The 13,443-nt window shown below is 50.5% G+C and overlaps 1 protein-coding gene across 34 annotated transcripts in view; it reads right to left on the reverse strand.

Moving 5' to 3' along the window:
- Positions 1 to 13,443, reverse strand: part of LOC135977977 (uncharacterized) — a 143,872-nt gene that overhangs the window by 24,965 nt on the left and 105,464 nt on the right. For 29 of the 34 annotated variants that reach the window (XR_010595398.1, XR_010595395.1, XR_010595396.1 and 26 more), the window contains 4 exons: positions 10,447 to 13,137; positions 8,871 to 8,957; positions 8,387 to 8,505; positions 6,929 to 7,071 (listed from right to left, as the gene is read on the reverse strand). The exons of 1 other annotated variant lie outside the window; for it this stretch is intronic. Coding sequence is in view for 1 of the 33 variants with exons in the window: in XM_065579096.1 (XP_065435168.1) it covers positions 6,936 to 7,071; positions 8,387 to 8,505; positions 8,871 to 8,957 (342 nt within the window). In the remaining 32 variants the exon portion in view is untranslated. Of the gene's footprint in view, positions 1 to 1,847; positions 1,918 to 5,725; positions 5,827 to 6,928; positions 7,072 to 8,386; positions 8,506 to 8,870; positions 8,958 to 10,446; positions 13,138 to 13,443 lie in introns of those variants that run through there. 4 more of the 34 variants (XR_010595424.1, XR_010595425.1, XR_010595397.1 and 1 more) reach the window with 3 other exon arrangements.

Genomic DNA, 13,443 nt, shown 5'->3' on the forward strand with positions numbered 1-13,443 from the left:
AGGCATTAGGGTAATTTCCGGCAGGGCCGAGTACCTTGCCAATGTCATCTGAATCTACCTTGTACACGTGCTCTCTACTGAGCCACAGCTAACCCGCTTCACCTCTCTCTTTCTAGCAACTCAAAGGACAAAATGGACAAGACGACACAAGCACCAAAGAAACTGCAGGAAAAGGGAAGAAAAAGCCACGGCCAACGGCTGCACACACGGCACCCCTGTACCGAGGGATCGGGTTCGACACTTCTCCTCACAGGCTTAATCCCCCTTCAGCTGCCCGGTAAAAGGACCTCCCTGTAAACAAGGATCACGGTCCATTCCTTGCCAACCAAAATGCTTTATGGGTCCCTTCCATAGCTGAGGAGGAGCGAGCCCCCTTTAAAAAGGGTTGAGGTCTCTGTGAGTTTCAGCTCCTTAGGACCTAGCCTTTAAAATGCCCCGGGCCGTTGACCTCTCCCTGTCAGAAGGGTGCAGGTCTCCCCTTTCTAACTCCTCTTGGGCTGTTGGCACTCGCTGGGCAACGAGACCACCCACTTCCGAGGGAACGGAGGTCTCTCCTTTACAGCGCTTTTCGCTCTGGCCCATTGGAAGGCCCCTGGCTTAAGGACCACCCTGTAAGGAGGGTTTCGGTCTCCTTTGCCATGCAAATTAAGCCACAGGTCACTTTGACACGCCCGGAAAAATGACTGCCCTGTAACCAGGGTGTAAGGTCTTATACCTCTCACGCTTAAGCTAGGGGAGCCTTTCTGTGCCTGTGGCTTAGCGACTCCCCCCGACCCTCCACCACTTGAGAAGAGTAAAACTTCTGTTTCTCTTAGTCACAGTAAATTCCCACAGAATGATTTCTACTTGGCTTTTTTGAGATTTGAAGTGAAATCTTATTTGGGACCTATCCCGGTCAGATGGAACATGGTGTGGCGAAGGGGCGGCTGTAAGGGGATGACGGAGGCCGTGGAAAATTCGCCCCTTTTCTCAAAAAAGCCAAGAAATGGCCCAGCCAAGCAAACGTCACAAAGTCTGGAAATGAACAGGGGAGGTGGGGGGCTCCTTTCGGACCCTCACTTCCGTGTAATCCTTCCTCAAGTCCTTTTGCCCTGCCCAATTTACACCGCTCAACCAACCACAACTTTCACCCTTTGTTTTCTTGTGCACAAGAAAGAACGCTGTCGGACTGACGAGCGTCAACTGTAGGGATTCGGACAGCTCCGTTAGTTGTGTCCGAATTCCTGGCCTTGTGTGTCTTTGGTGATAAAGAGAGGAGATTCCTCGGGCTACGTTGGAAGAGATTGAGGTGGCGGTCCTTTCTGAAATGTGTTCATGTTGAGATGTTGTAGGTAGATGCGGTGGTATTCAGAGCCGGCACGTGGGTGCACCTAACCCTACTAACAGGACTGCGTCACAAGTAAAAGGGGTCTTTTCTGGTAAAGGTAGGGGGCACAAAGTTGTCATTTTCTTGGTGGGGTAGGAGGTAAGTCGGGAAGGGTGTCGCTGAGGGACTGAGGATTGATTGGAAAGGGGACACTCAGCAGGATCCCTCCCTTACCTGTTCATTTCCAGATCTTTTCACATTCAGGACTCCCCCCACCCTCATTGTGTAAAGGAGGTGTATTATATTAAAGAAAGGGTGATTGCCCGGTAATCAGGGTTCAGGTCGCTTTCCCTTTTCTCCTCTCTGCATCGGCCCTCTTCACGCCAAGGTCCAAAGTGAGCTCCCTCTAACTAGGGTGTGGGTCTTTCCCTGCCTTTCACAAGGTAACACTGCCATTTGGAAGATAGTTCTAGAAACCAGCCTCTTGAGAGGGTTCAGGGTTTGCCCTACTAGCTGTCCCGTGCCCTCCTCACTCACGCACTCAGCCAAGTCAAAGCCCGCGTCCTCTGCATCCACCTGGACCCGCCTTCTGCCGCAAGCTCTCCTGCGCTCTGAAAGAGATCGGTGCCGAAAAGTAGGCATTAGGGTAATTTCCGGCAGGGCCGAGTACCTTGCCAATGTCATCTGAATCTACCTTGTACACGTGCTCTCTACTGAGCCACAGCTAACCCGCTTCACCTCTCTCTTTCTAGCAACTCAAAGGACAAAATGGACAAGACGACACAAGCACCAAAGAAACTGCAGGAAAAGGGAAGAAAAAGCCACGGCCAACGGCTGCACACACAGCACACACCGCACCCCTGTACCGAGGGATCGGGTTCGACACTTCGCCTCACAGGCTTAATCCCCCTTCAGCTGCCCGGTAAAAGGACCTCCCTGTAAACAAGGATCACGGTCCATTCCTTGCCAACCAAAATGCTTTATGGGTCCCTTCCATAGCTGAGGAGGAGCGAGCCCCCTTTAAAACGGGTTGAGGTCTCTGTGAGTTTCAGCTCCTTAGGACCTAGCCTTTAAAATGCCCCGGGCCGTTGACCTCTCCCTGTCAGAAGGGTGCAGGTCTCCCCTTTCTAACTCCTCTTGGGCCGTTGGCACTCGCTGGGCAACGAGACCACCCACTTCCGAGGGAACGGAGGTCTCTCCTTTACAGCGCTTTTCGCTCTGGCCCATTGGAAGGCCCCTGGCTTAAGGACCACCCTGTAAGGAGGGTTTCGGTCTCCTTTGCCATGCAAATTAAGCCACAGGTCACTTTGACACGCCCGGCAAAATGACTGCCCTGTAACCAGGGTGTAAGGTCTTATACCTCTCACGCTTAAGCTAGGGGAGCCTTTCTGTGCCTGTGGCTTAGCGACTCCCCCCGACCCTCCACCACTTGAGAAGAGTTGAACTTCTGTTTCTCTTAGTCACAGTAAATTCCCACAGAATGATTTCTACTTGGCTTTTTTGAGATTTGAAGTGAAATCTTATTTGGGACCTATCCCGGTCAGATGGAACATGGTGTGGCGAAGGGGCGGCTGTAAGGGGATGGCGGAGGCCGTGGAAAATTCGCCCCTTTTCTCAAAAAAGCCAAGAAATGGCCCAACCAAGCAAACGTCACAAAGTCTGGAAATGAACAGGGGAGGTGGGGGGCTCCTTTCGGACCCTCACTTCCGTGTAATCCTTCCTCAAGTCCTTTTGCCCTGCCCAATTTACACCGCTCAACCAACCACAACTTTCCCCTTTGTTTTCTTGTGCACAAGAAAGAACGCTGTCGGACTGACGAGCGTTAACTGTAGGGATTCGGACAGCTCCATTTGTTGTGTCCGAATTCCGGGCCTTGTGTCTCTTTGGTGATAAAGAGAGGAGATTCCTCGGGCTACGTTGGAAGAGATTGAGGTGGCGGTCCTTTCTGAAATGTGTTCATGTTGAGATGTTGTAGGTAGATGCGGTGGTATTCAGAGCTGGCACGTGGGTGCACCTAACCCTACTAACAGGACCGCGTCACAAGTAAAAGGGGTCTTTTCTGGTAAAGGTAGGGGGCACAAAGTTGTCATTTTCTTGGTGGGGTAGGAGGTAAGTCGGGAAGGGTGTCGCTGAGGGACTGAGGATTGATTGGAAAGGGGACACTCAGCAGGATCCCTCCCTTACCTGTTCATTTCCAGATCTTTTCACATTCAGGACTCCCCCCACCCTCATTGTGTAACGGAGGTGTATTATATTAAAGAAAGGGTGACTGCCCTGTAATCAGGGTTCAGGTCGCTTTCCCTTTTCTCCTCTCTGCATCGGCCCTCTTCACGCCAAGGTCCAAAGTGAGCTCCCTCTAACTAGGGTGTGGGTCTTTCCCTGCCTTTCACAAGGTAACACTGCCATTTGGAAGATAGTTCTAGAAACCAGCCTCTTGAGAGGGTTCAGGGTTTGCCCTACTAGCTGTCCCGTGCCCTCCTCACTCACGCACTCAGCCAAGTCAAAGCCCGCGTCCTCTGCATCCACCTGGACCCGCCTTCTGCCGCAAGCTCTCCTGCGCTCTGAAAGAGATCGGTGCCGAAAAGTAGGCATTAGGGTAATTTCCGGCAGGGCCGAGTACCTTGCCAATGTCATCTGAATCTACCTTGTACACGTGCTCTCTGCTGAGCCACAGCTAACCCGCTTCACCTCTCTCTTTCTAGCAACTCAAAGGACAAAATGGACAAGACGACACAAGCACCAAAGAAACTGCAGGAAAAGGGAAGAAAAAGCCACGGCCAACGGCTGCACACACCGCACACACAGCACACACCGCACCCCTGTACCGAGGGATCGGGTTCGACACTTCTCCTCACAGGCTTAATCCCCCTTCAGGTGCCCGGTAAAAGGACCTCCCTGTAAACAAGGATCACGGTCCATTCCTTGCCAACCAAAATGCTTTATGGGTCCCTTCCATAGCTGAGGAGGAGCGAGCCCCCTTTAAAACGGGTTGAGGTCTCTGTGAGTTTCAGCTCCTTAGGACCTAGCCTTTAAAATGCCCCGGGCCGTTGACCTCTCCCTGTCAGAAGGGTGCAGGTCTCCCCTTTCTAACTCCTCTTGGGCCGTTGGCACTCGCTGGGCAACGAGACCACCCACTTCCGAGGGAACGGAGGTCTCTCCTTTACAGCGCTTTTCGCTCTGGCCCATTGGAAGGCCCCTGGCTTAAGGACCACCCTGTAAGGAGGGTTTCGGTCTCCTTTGCCATGCAAATTAAGCCACAGGTCACTTTGACACGCCCGGCAAAATGACTGCCCTGTAACCAGGGTGTAAGGTCTTATACCTCTCACGCTTAAGCTAGGGGAGCCTTTCTGTGCCTGTGGCTTAGCGACTCCCCCCGACCCTCCACCACTTGAGAAGAGTTGAACTTCTGTTTCTCTTAGTCACAGTAAATTCCCACAGAATGATTTCTACTTGGCTTTTTTGAGATTTGAAGTGAAATCTTATTTGGGACCTATCCCGGTCAGATGGAACATGGTGTGGCGAAGGGGCGGCTGTAAGGGGATGGCGGAGGCCGTGGAAAATTCGCCCCTTTTCTCAAAAAAGCCAAGAAATGGCCCAACCAAGCAAACGTCACAAAGTCTGGAAATGAACAGGGGAGGTGGGGGGCTCCTTTCGGACCCTCACTTCCGTGTAATCCTTCCTCAAGTCCTTTTGCCCTGCCCAATTTACACCGCTCAACCAACCACAACTTTCCCCTTTGTTTTCTTGTGCACAAGAAAGAACGCTGTCGGACTGACGAGCGTTAACTGTAGGGATTCGGATAGCTCCATTTGTTGTGTCCGAATTCCGGGCCTTGTGTCTCTTTGGTGATAAAGAGAGGAGATTCCTCGGGCTACGTTGGAAGAGATTGAGGTGGCGGTCCTTTCTGAAATGTGTTCATGTTGAGATGTTGTAGGTAGATGCGGTGGTATTCAGAGCTGGCACGTGGGTGCACCTAACCCTACTAACAGGACCGCGTCACAAGTAAAAGGGGTCTTTTCTGGTAAAGGTAGGGGGCACAAAGTTGTCATTTTCTTGGTGGGGTAGGAGGTAAGTCGGGAAGGGTGTCGCTGAGGGACTGAGGATTGATTGGAAAGGGGACACTCAGCAGGATCCCTCCCTTACCTGTTCATTTCCAGATCTTTTCACATTCAGGACTCCCCCCACCCTCATTGTGTAACGGAGGTGTATTATATTAAAGAAAGGGTGACTGCCCTGTAATCAGGGTTCAGGTCGCTTTCCCTTTTCTCCTCTCTGCATCGGCCCTCTTCACGCCAAGGTCCAAAGTGAGCTCCCTCTAACTAGGGTGTGGGTCTTTCCCTGCCTTTCACAAGGTAACACTGCCATTTGGAAGATAGTTCTAGAAACCAGCCTCTTGAGAGGGTTCAGGGTTTGCCCTACTAGCTGTCCCGTGCCCTCCTCACTCACGCACTCAGCCAAGTCAAAGCCCGCGTCCTCTGCATCCACCTGGACCCGCCTTCTGCCGCAAGCTCTCCTGCGCTCTGAAAGAGATCGGTGCCGAAAAGTAGGCATTAGGGTAATTTCCGGCAGGGCCGAGTACCTTGCCAATGTCATCTGAATCTACCTTGTACACGTGCTCTCTGCTGAGCCACAGCTAACCCGCTTCACCTCTCTCTTTCTAGCAACTCAAAGGACAAAATGGACAAGACGACACAAGCACCAAAGAAACTGCAGGAAAAGGGAAGAAAAAGCCACGGCCAACGGCTGCACACACCGCACCCCTGTACCGAGGGATCGGGTTCGACACTTCTCCTCACAGGCTTAATCCCCCTTCAGCTGCCCGGTAAAAGGACCTCCCTGTAAACAAGGATCACGGTCCATTCCTTGCCAACCAAAATGCTTTATGGGTCCCTTCCATAGCTGAGGAGGAGCGAGCCCCCTTTAAAACGGGTTGAGGTCTCTGTGGGTTTCAGCTCCTTAGGACCTAGACTTTAAAATGCCCCGGGCCGTTGACCTCTCCCTGTCAGAAGGGTGCAGGTCTCCCCTTTCTAACTCCTCTTGGGCCGTTGGCACTCGCTGGGCAACGAGACCACCCACTTCCGAGGGAACGGAGGTCTCTCCTTTACAGCGCTTTTCGCTCTGGCCCATTGGAAGGCCCCTGGCTTAAGGACCACCCTTTAAGGAGGGTTTCGGTCTCCTTTGCCATGCAAATTAAGCCACAGGTCACTTTGACACGCCCGGCAAAATGACTGCCCTGTAACCAGGGTGTAAGGTCTTATACCTCTAAGTCGGGAAGGGTGTCGCTGAGGGACGGAGGATTGATTGGAAAGGGGACACTCAGCAGGATCCCTCCCTTACCTGTTCATTTCCAGATCTTTTCACATTCAGGACTCCTCCCCCGCCTTGTGTAAAGGAGGAATATTTTACTAACGAAAATGTGACTGCCCTGTAATCAGGGTTCAGGTCTCTTTCCCTTTTCTCCTCCCTGTATTGGCCCCCTTAACGGCACCCGACATAGTCACTCTGCAGAGTAGACTGTGGCCCCTCCGCATCCTTGATACCACAGAGCCCGTACCCAACGAGGAAGCACACGGCCTGTGAAGAAACTAGAGGGAGCACACATGAGGAATTCAAAGCACTGACCTCTCACTCAGAGCCAATTATCTGGGAGGCGGAAACCTGAGGACTGTTCATATCTGCTTAGAAGGATATCCAGGTTGCTCAGGTCCACTTGTGCCAGCTTCTCCTGTGGCTGGGGCTCCTGGCCAATTCCTCTGCAAGCGCAGCTGCAAAAGCCAAGCATGAGCCATCACTACATAAATCTCTATTGGTGTGTGAAATCTTGCCCTCATCCCTGCCTCCCTCTCCCATCCCATCTACATCAGCCCCACTGGATGAACAGAAACTGAGTGATCATTTCTCTCGTGGAGCAACAGTGACACCAGGTGGCCCACCAGGGGAATGCACAAAGCATTTTCCTTAGGCAGTAACAGTGACACCAGGTGGCCACTCGATGTAATAGCACAGAGCATTTCCCACATGAAGTAACAATGACACCATGTGGCCACTTTGGGTAATGCACAAAGCATTACCCTACTGGAGCAACAGTGACATCTGTAAACATTTCAGGGAGCTGGAGTGGCACCTGGTGGCCACTCGAGGTAATGCACAAAGTAGTTCCAAAGGGAGCAACAGTGACACTGGATGGCTAATCCAGGTAATTCACAAAGCATTTCAGGGAGCAAGACTGACTAGGTGGCCACAAGGGGTAATGCACAAAGAATTTCCCCCATTGATCAACAGTGACACTGTGTTGTCACCTGCAGTACCCTCAGAGTAATCCCTTAAGAAGCAGCAGTGACATTGGGCGGCCAGTTGGACGACTGCACAGAGCATTTCTTTCATGGAGCAACAGAGACACTACATGGCCAATCGGGGAAATGGTCGGAGCTTTTCCCCTGCGGAACAGCAGTGACGCCCGGTGGCCACTCAGTGTAATTGCACAGAACATTTCTCTCATGAAGCAAAAATGAGACTGTGTGGCCACCCCGGGTAATCACAGAGCATTTCCTTCATGAAGCAATATTGACACCGGGTGGACACTCTGTATAGGTGCACAGAGCATTTCGCAAATAAAGCAACAGTGACACTGGGTGGCTAATCCAGGTAATGCACAAAGCATTTCCCCCATGGAGCAACAGTGGCACTGGGTGGACACCTGGGGTAATGACAGGTTTCAGAGTAGCAGCCGTGTTAGTCTGTATCCGCAAAAAGAAGAACAGGAGTACTGGTGGCACCTTAGAGACTAACAAATTTATTAGAGCATAAGCTTTCGTGGACTACAGCCCACTTCTTCGGATGCATCCGAAGAAGTGGGCTGTAGTCCACGAAGCTTATGCTCTAATAAATTTGTTAGTCTCTAAGGTGCCACCAGTACTCCTGTTCTTCTTTTCACCTGGGGTAATGCACAGAGCATTTCCTTAAGGAGCAACAGTGACACTGTGTGCCGTGATACAGCAGGGCCAGAGAGCAGCAGGAGAATGGTGGAAGAAAACTAGAGTGGTACGGATGAGGAATAGAGTGCCATAATTGTTCACTCACAGCCAGTCATGCAGAAGACAGAAAGCGGAGGACTGTTCATCTCTGCTTACAAGGATGTCCAGGCTGCTCAGGTTCACTTCTTCCAGTTTCTCCTCTGGCTGGGGTCCTGGGCGATTCCTCTGCAAACACAGCATATAACCCAAGCAGGAGCCATCACTGCCCAAAGGTCTATTGGTGTACGAGATACTGCCCTCCCTCTCCCATCCACTGTACATCAGCCCCACTTGATGAACAGTGACAGTCAACTCCCACAGTCACCCCCACCACTACCAATGGAGGATCTAGTACCATCATGTTTCTCTTCCCCCTCCCAATGCCCCAGTGGGTTGCAGACGCCCCAGACCAAGCCTGTGAGCATGCACCATTGCCCATCTTCTATGCAAAGAGACAGGACAAGGGGAGAGAGAGAGAGTATGTTGGCCAACATATGAGAGCTCAGAGAGAGACACATAGGAAGAAGGACAAATTCAGCACCTGTACTCACCTTTCCGGTTCCAGGCCTCTGCTCAGGTGAACATGCTCCTCCCTGTCCAGGAAGATCAGCTGCTCCCAATATAGGGAAATTCTCCCTCTGCACCCAGAACAAGGAGGAAAACTTTTATTACAAACCAAACCCCACCTAAAGGGAAGCAGACGTCTGTACTCAGCCTTTACCACACATGTATCTTAGAGGCCACCTGGGCTATTTCTCAGAATGTAGTTGCCCTGGAGCAACAGTGACACCCAGTGGCCAATCACGGCAATGCACAGAGCATGTCCCCCATGCAGCAGCAGTGACACTTGGTGACCGCTCGCGGCAAAGCACAAAGTATTTCCCTCGTGGAGCAACACAGACACTACGTAGCCACTCAGGGTAAGGCAGAAATCATTTCCCCCCCCCCCCACAGCGCTGCACTGATACTCGGTGGCCAGCCGGGGTAATGTCTGAGCTATCTGCCTTGGACCATCACCGCCATCCGGCGGGCAGGCAGGGTAACATACAGACTGTGTTTCTCCTGGAGCAGCGGTGACACCCGGTGGCCAGTTGGGGAAATGCGCAGCATGCATCTGCCCTGGAGGAGCAGTGACAGCCTGTGGGCAGCAGGGGCAGCACCAGCCCCTTCCTCACTGGGGGAGCTGAGGTGGGGTAGACAGAAAACTGTGGCAGCTGCATCCCCCCAACCACCACGAGGCCTCACCCCTCACTGAAGTGCAAGTTCTGCCTCCGCCCCTCAGAGGCTCCAGCCATTCACCAGCCCAGAGGCCAGAGCCAGGCAGGGTAGGGCGACTGCTACGCTAGGTGGCGCAATGATGCAGGCAGCCACAGCGCTCCCCACCCTTGTCCTTGTGCTGTGTGGGGTCCCGGGGCTGTGGCTGCTCCTCAGTTCCCGGCCGCCCTTCGACCGCTCACAGACCTTAAGAGCCGCTCGGGTTGGGGTCGGGCTCCAGGGCCAGCAGAGCCCTCGGGGAGCAGTAACCACGAGGGTTAGGACCCAGGAGCCCAGCCTGGAGCAGGTCAGCCCGGAGTGCTGTGCAGAGCTCTGGACCCTCCACATAACATGTGTGGTGCAACTTGGTGACTGGAGACACAGGCCGAGGGCTACTCTCAGACCCCTGCTCACGTCCGCTACTGAATATGGCCTGCTTCAGAGAGGATACCTAGAGTGGCATGACCAGGGAAGCTCACCCAACAATACACGTTTATGAAATTTCACCAACTTTAAAAAATATGTTTCCAAAGATTGTAGGCATAACAAAGGATTTAATGAAAGGTTTCAGAGTAGCAGCCGTGTTAGTCTGTATCCGCAAAAAGAAGAACAGGAGGACTTGTGGCACCTTAGAGACTAACAAATTTATTAGAGCATAAGCTTTCGTGGACTATAGCCCACTTCTTCGGATGCATATAGAATGGAACATATATTGAGGAGATATATATACACACATACAGAGAGCATAAACAGGTGGGAGTTGTCTTACCACCTCTGAGAGGCCAATTAATTAAGAGAAAAAAACTTTTGAAGTGATAATCAAGCTAGCCCAGTACAGACAGACAGTTAGATAACAAGTGTGAGAATACTTACAAGGGGAAATAGATTTCAATGTTTGTAATGGCCCAACCATTCCCAGTCCTTATTCAAACCGGAGTTGATTGTGTCTAGTTTGCATATCAATTCTAGCTCAGCAGTTTCTCGTTGGAGTCTGTTTTTGAAGTTTTTCTGTTGTAATATAGCCACCCGCAGGTCTGTCACTGAATGATCAGACAGGTTAAAGTGTTCTCCCACTGGTTTTTGAGTATTTTGATTCCTGATGTCAGATTTGTGTCCATTAATTCTTTTGCGTAGAGACTGTCCGGTTTGGCCAATGTACATGGCAGAGGGGCATTGCTGGCACATGATGGCATATATCACATTGGTAGATGTGCAGGTGAACGAGCCCCTGATGGTATGGCTGATGTGATTAGGTCCTATGATGATGTCACTGGAATAGATATGTGGACAGAGTTGACATCGGGGTTTGTTACAAGGATAGGTTCCTGGGTTAGTGGTTTTGTTCAGTGATGTGTGGTTGCTGGTGAGTATTTGCTTTAGGTTGGGGGGTTGTCTGTAAGCGAGGACAGGTCTGTCTCCAAAGATCTGTGAGAGTAAAGGATCATCTTTCAGGATAGGTTGTAGATCTCTGATGATGCGCTGGAGAGGTTTTAGTTGGGGGCTGAAGGTGACAGCTAGTGGTGTTCTGTTATTTTCTTTGTTGGGCCTGTCTTGTAGGAGGTGACTTCTGGGTACTCGTCTGGCTCTGTCAATCTGTTTTTTCACTTCAGCAGGTGGGTATTGTAGTTTTAAGAATGCTTGATAGAGATCTTGTAGGTGCTTGTCTCTATCCGAGGGATTGGAGCAAATGCGGTTATATCTTAGAGCTTGGCTGTAGACAATGGATCGTGTGGTGTGTCCTGGATGGAAGCTGGAGGCATGTAGGTAAGTGTAGCGGTCAGTAGGTTTCCGGTATAGGGTGGTATTTATGTGACCATCGCTTATTAGCACAGTAGTGTCCAGGAAATGGACCGCTTGTGTGGATTGATCTAGGCTGAGGTTGATGGTGGGATGGAAATTATTGAAATCATGGTGAAATTCCTCAAGGGCTTCTTTTCCATGGGTCCAGATGATGAAGATGTCATCAATGTAGCGCAAGTAGAGTAGGGGCGTTAGGGGACGAGAGCTAAGGAAGCGTTGTTCTAAGTCAGCCATAAAAATGTTGGCATATTGTGGGGCCATGCGGGTACCCATAGCAGTGCCGCTGACTTGAAGGTATATATTGTCCCCAAATGTGAAATAGTTGTGGGTGAGGACAAAATCACAAAGTTCAGCCACCAGGTTAGCTGTGATATTATCAGGGATACTGTTCCTGATAGCTTGTAGTCCATCTTTGTGTGGAATATTGGTGTAGAGGGCTTCTACGTCCATAGTGGCCAGGATGGTGTTTTCTGGAAGATCACCGATGGATTGTAGTTTCCTCAGGAAGTCAGTGGTGTCTCGAAGATAGCTGGGAGTGCTGGTAGCGTAGGGTCTGAGGAGAGAGTCTACATAACCAGACAAGCCTGATGTTAGGGTGCCAATGCCTGAGATGATGGGGCGTCCAGGATATCCAGGTTTATGGATCTTGGGTAGCAAATAGAATACCCCTGGTCGGGGTTCTAGGCATGTGTCTGTACAGATTTGTTCCTGTGCTTTGTCAGGGAGTTTTTTTAGCAGATGGTGTAGTTTCTTTAGGTAATCCTCAGTGGGATCAGAGGATAATGGCCTGTAGAATGTGGTGTTAGAGAGCTGTCTAGCAGCCTCCTGGTCATATTCCAATTTATTCATGATGACGACAGCACCTCCTTTGTCAGCCTTTTTGATTATGATGTCAGGGTTGTTTCTGAGGCTGTAGATGGCGTTGTGTTCTGCATGGCTGAGGTTATGTGGCAAGTGATGTTGCTTTTCCACAATTTCAGCCTTTGCACGTCGACGGAAGCACTCTATGTAGAAATCCAGTCTGTTGTTTCGACCGTCCGGAGGAGTCCACGCAGAATCCTTTTTTTTGTAGTGCTGGTAGGGAGGATTCTGTGGGTTAGTATGCTGTTCAGAGGTATGTTGGAAATATTCTTTGAGTCGGAGACGTCGAAAGTAGGATTCTAGGTCACCGCAGAACTGTATCATATTCATGGGTCTGGAGGGACAAAAGGAGAGGCCCCGAGATAGGACAGACTCTTCTGCTGGGCTAAGAGTATAGCTGGAAAGATTAACAATATTGCTGGGTGGGTTAAGGGAACTACTGTTGTGGCTGCTTGTGGCATGTAGCAGTTTAGATAGTTTAGTGTCCTTTTTCCTTTGTAGAGAGGCAAAGTTTGTCTTGTAAATGGCTTGTCTAGTTTTTGTAAAGTCTATCCATGAGGAAGTTTGTGTGGAAGGTTGGTTTCTTATGAGAGTATCCAGTTCTGAGAGCTCATTCTTAATCTTTCCCTGTTTGCTGTATAGGATGCTGATCAGGTGATTTCGCAGTTTCTTTGAGAGTGTGTGACACAGTCTCTCAGCATAGTCTGTGTGATATGTAGATTGTAATGGATTTTTTACCTTTAGTCCTTTTGGTATGATGTCCATCTGCTTGCATTTGGAAAGGAAGATGATGTCTGTCTGTATCTGTACGAGTTTTTTCATGAGGTTGATGGATTTCCACTCCATACGGCTAAATGCAGTGCCTTGCATAATGAAAGGTTTCAGAGTAGCAGCCGTGTTAGTCTGTATCCGCAAAAAGAAGAACAGGAGGACTTGTGGCACCTTAGAGACTAACAAATTTATTAGAGCATAAGCTTTCGTGGACTATAGCCCACTTCTTCGGATGCATATAGAATGGAACATATATTGAGGAGATATATATACACACATACAGAGAGCATAAACAGGTGGGAGTTGTCTTACCACCTCTGAGAGGCCAATTAATTAAGAGAAAAAAACTTTTGAAGTGATAATCAAGCTAGCCCAGTACTAAGGTACTGATTTTGTACAGACCAAGCTAACGGCGCATCCCTGCCTGGAGCCATGTGG

The sequence above is a fragment of the Chrysemys picta genome, unplaced genomic scaffold, assembly GCF_011386835.1.
Source record: "Chrysemys picta bellii isolate R12L10 unplaced genomic scaffold, ASM1138683v2 scaf90, whole genome shotgun sequence".
Taxonomy (NCBI): Eukaryota; Metazoa; Chordata; order Testudines; family Emydidae; genus Chrysemys; species Chrysemys picta.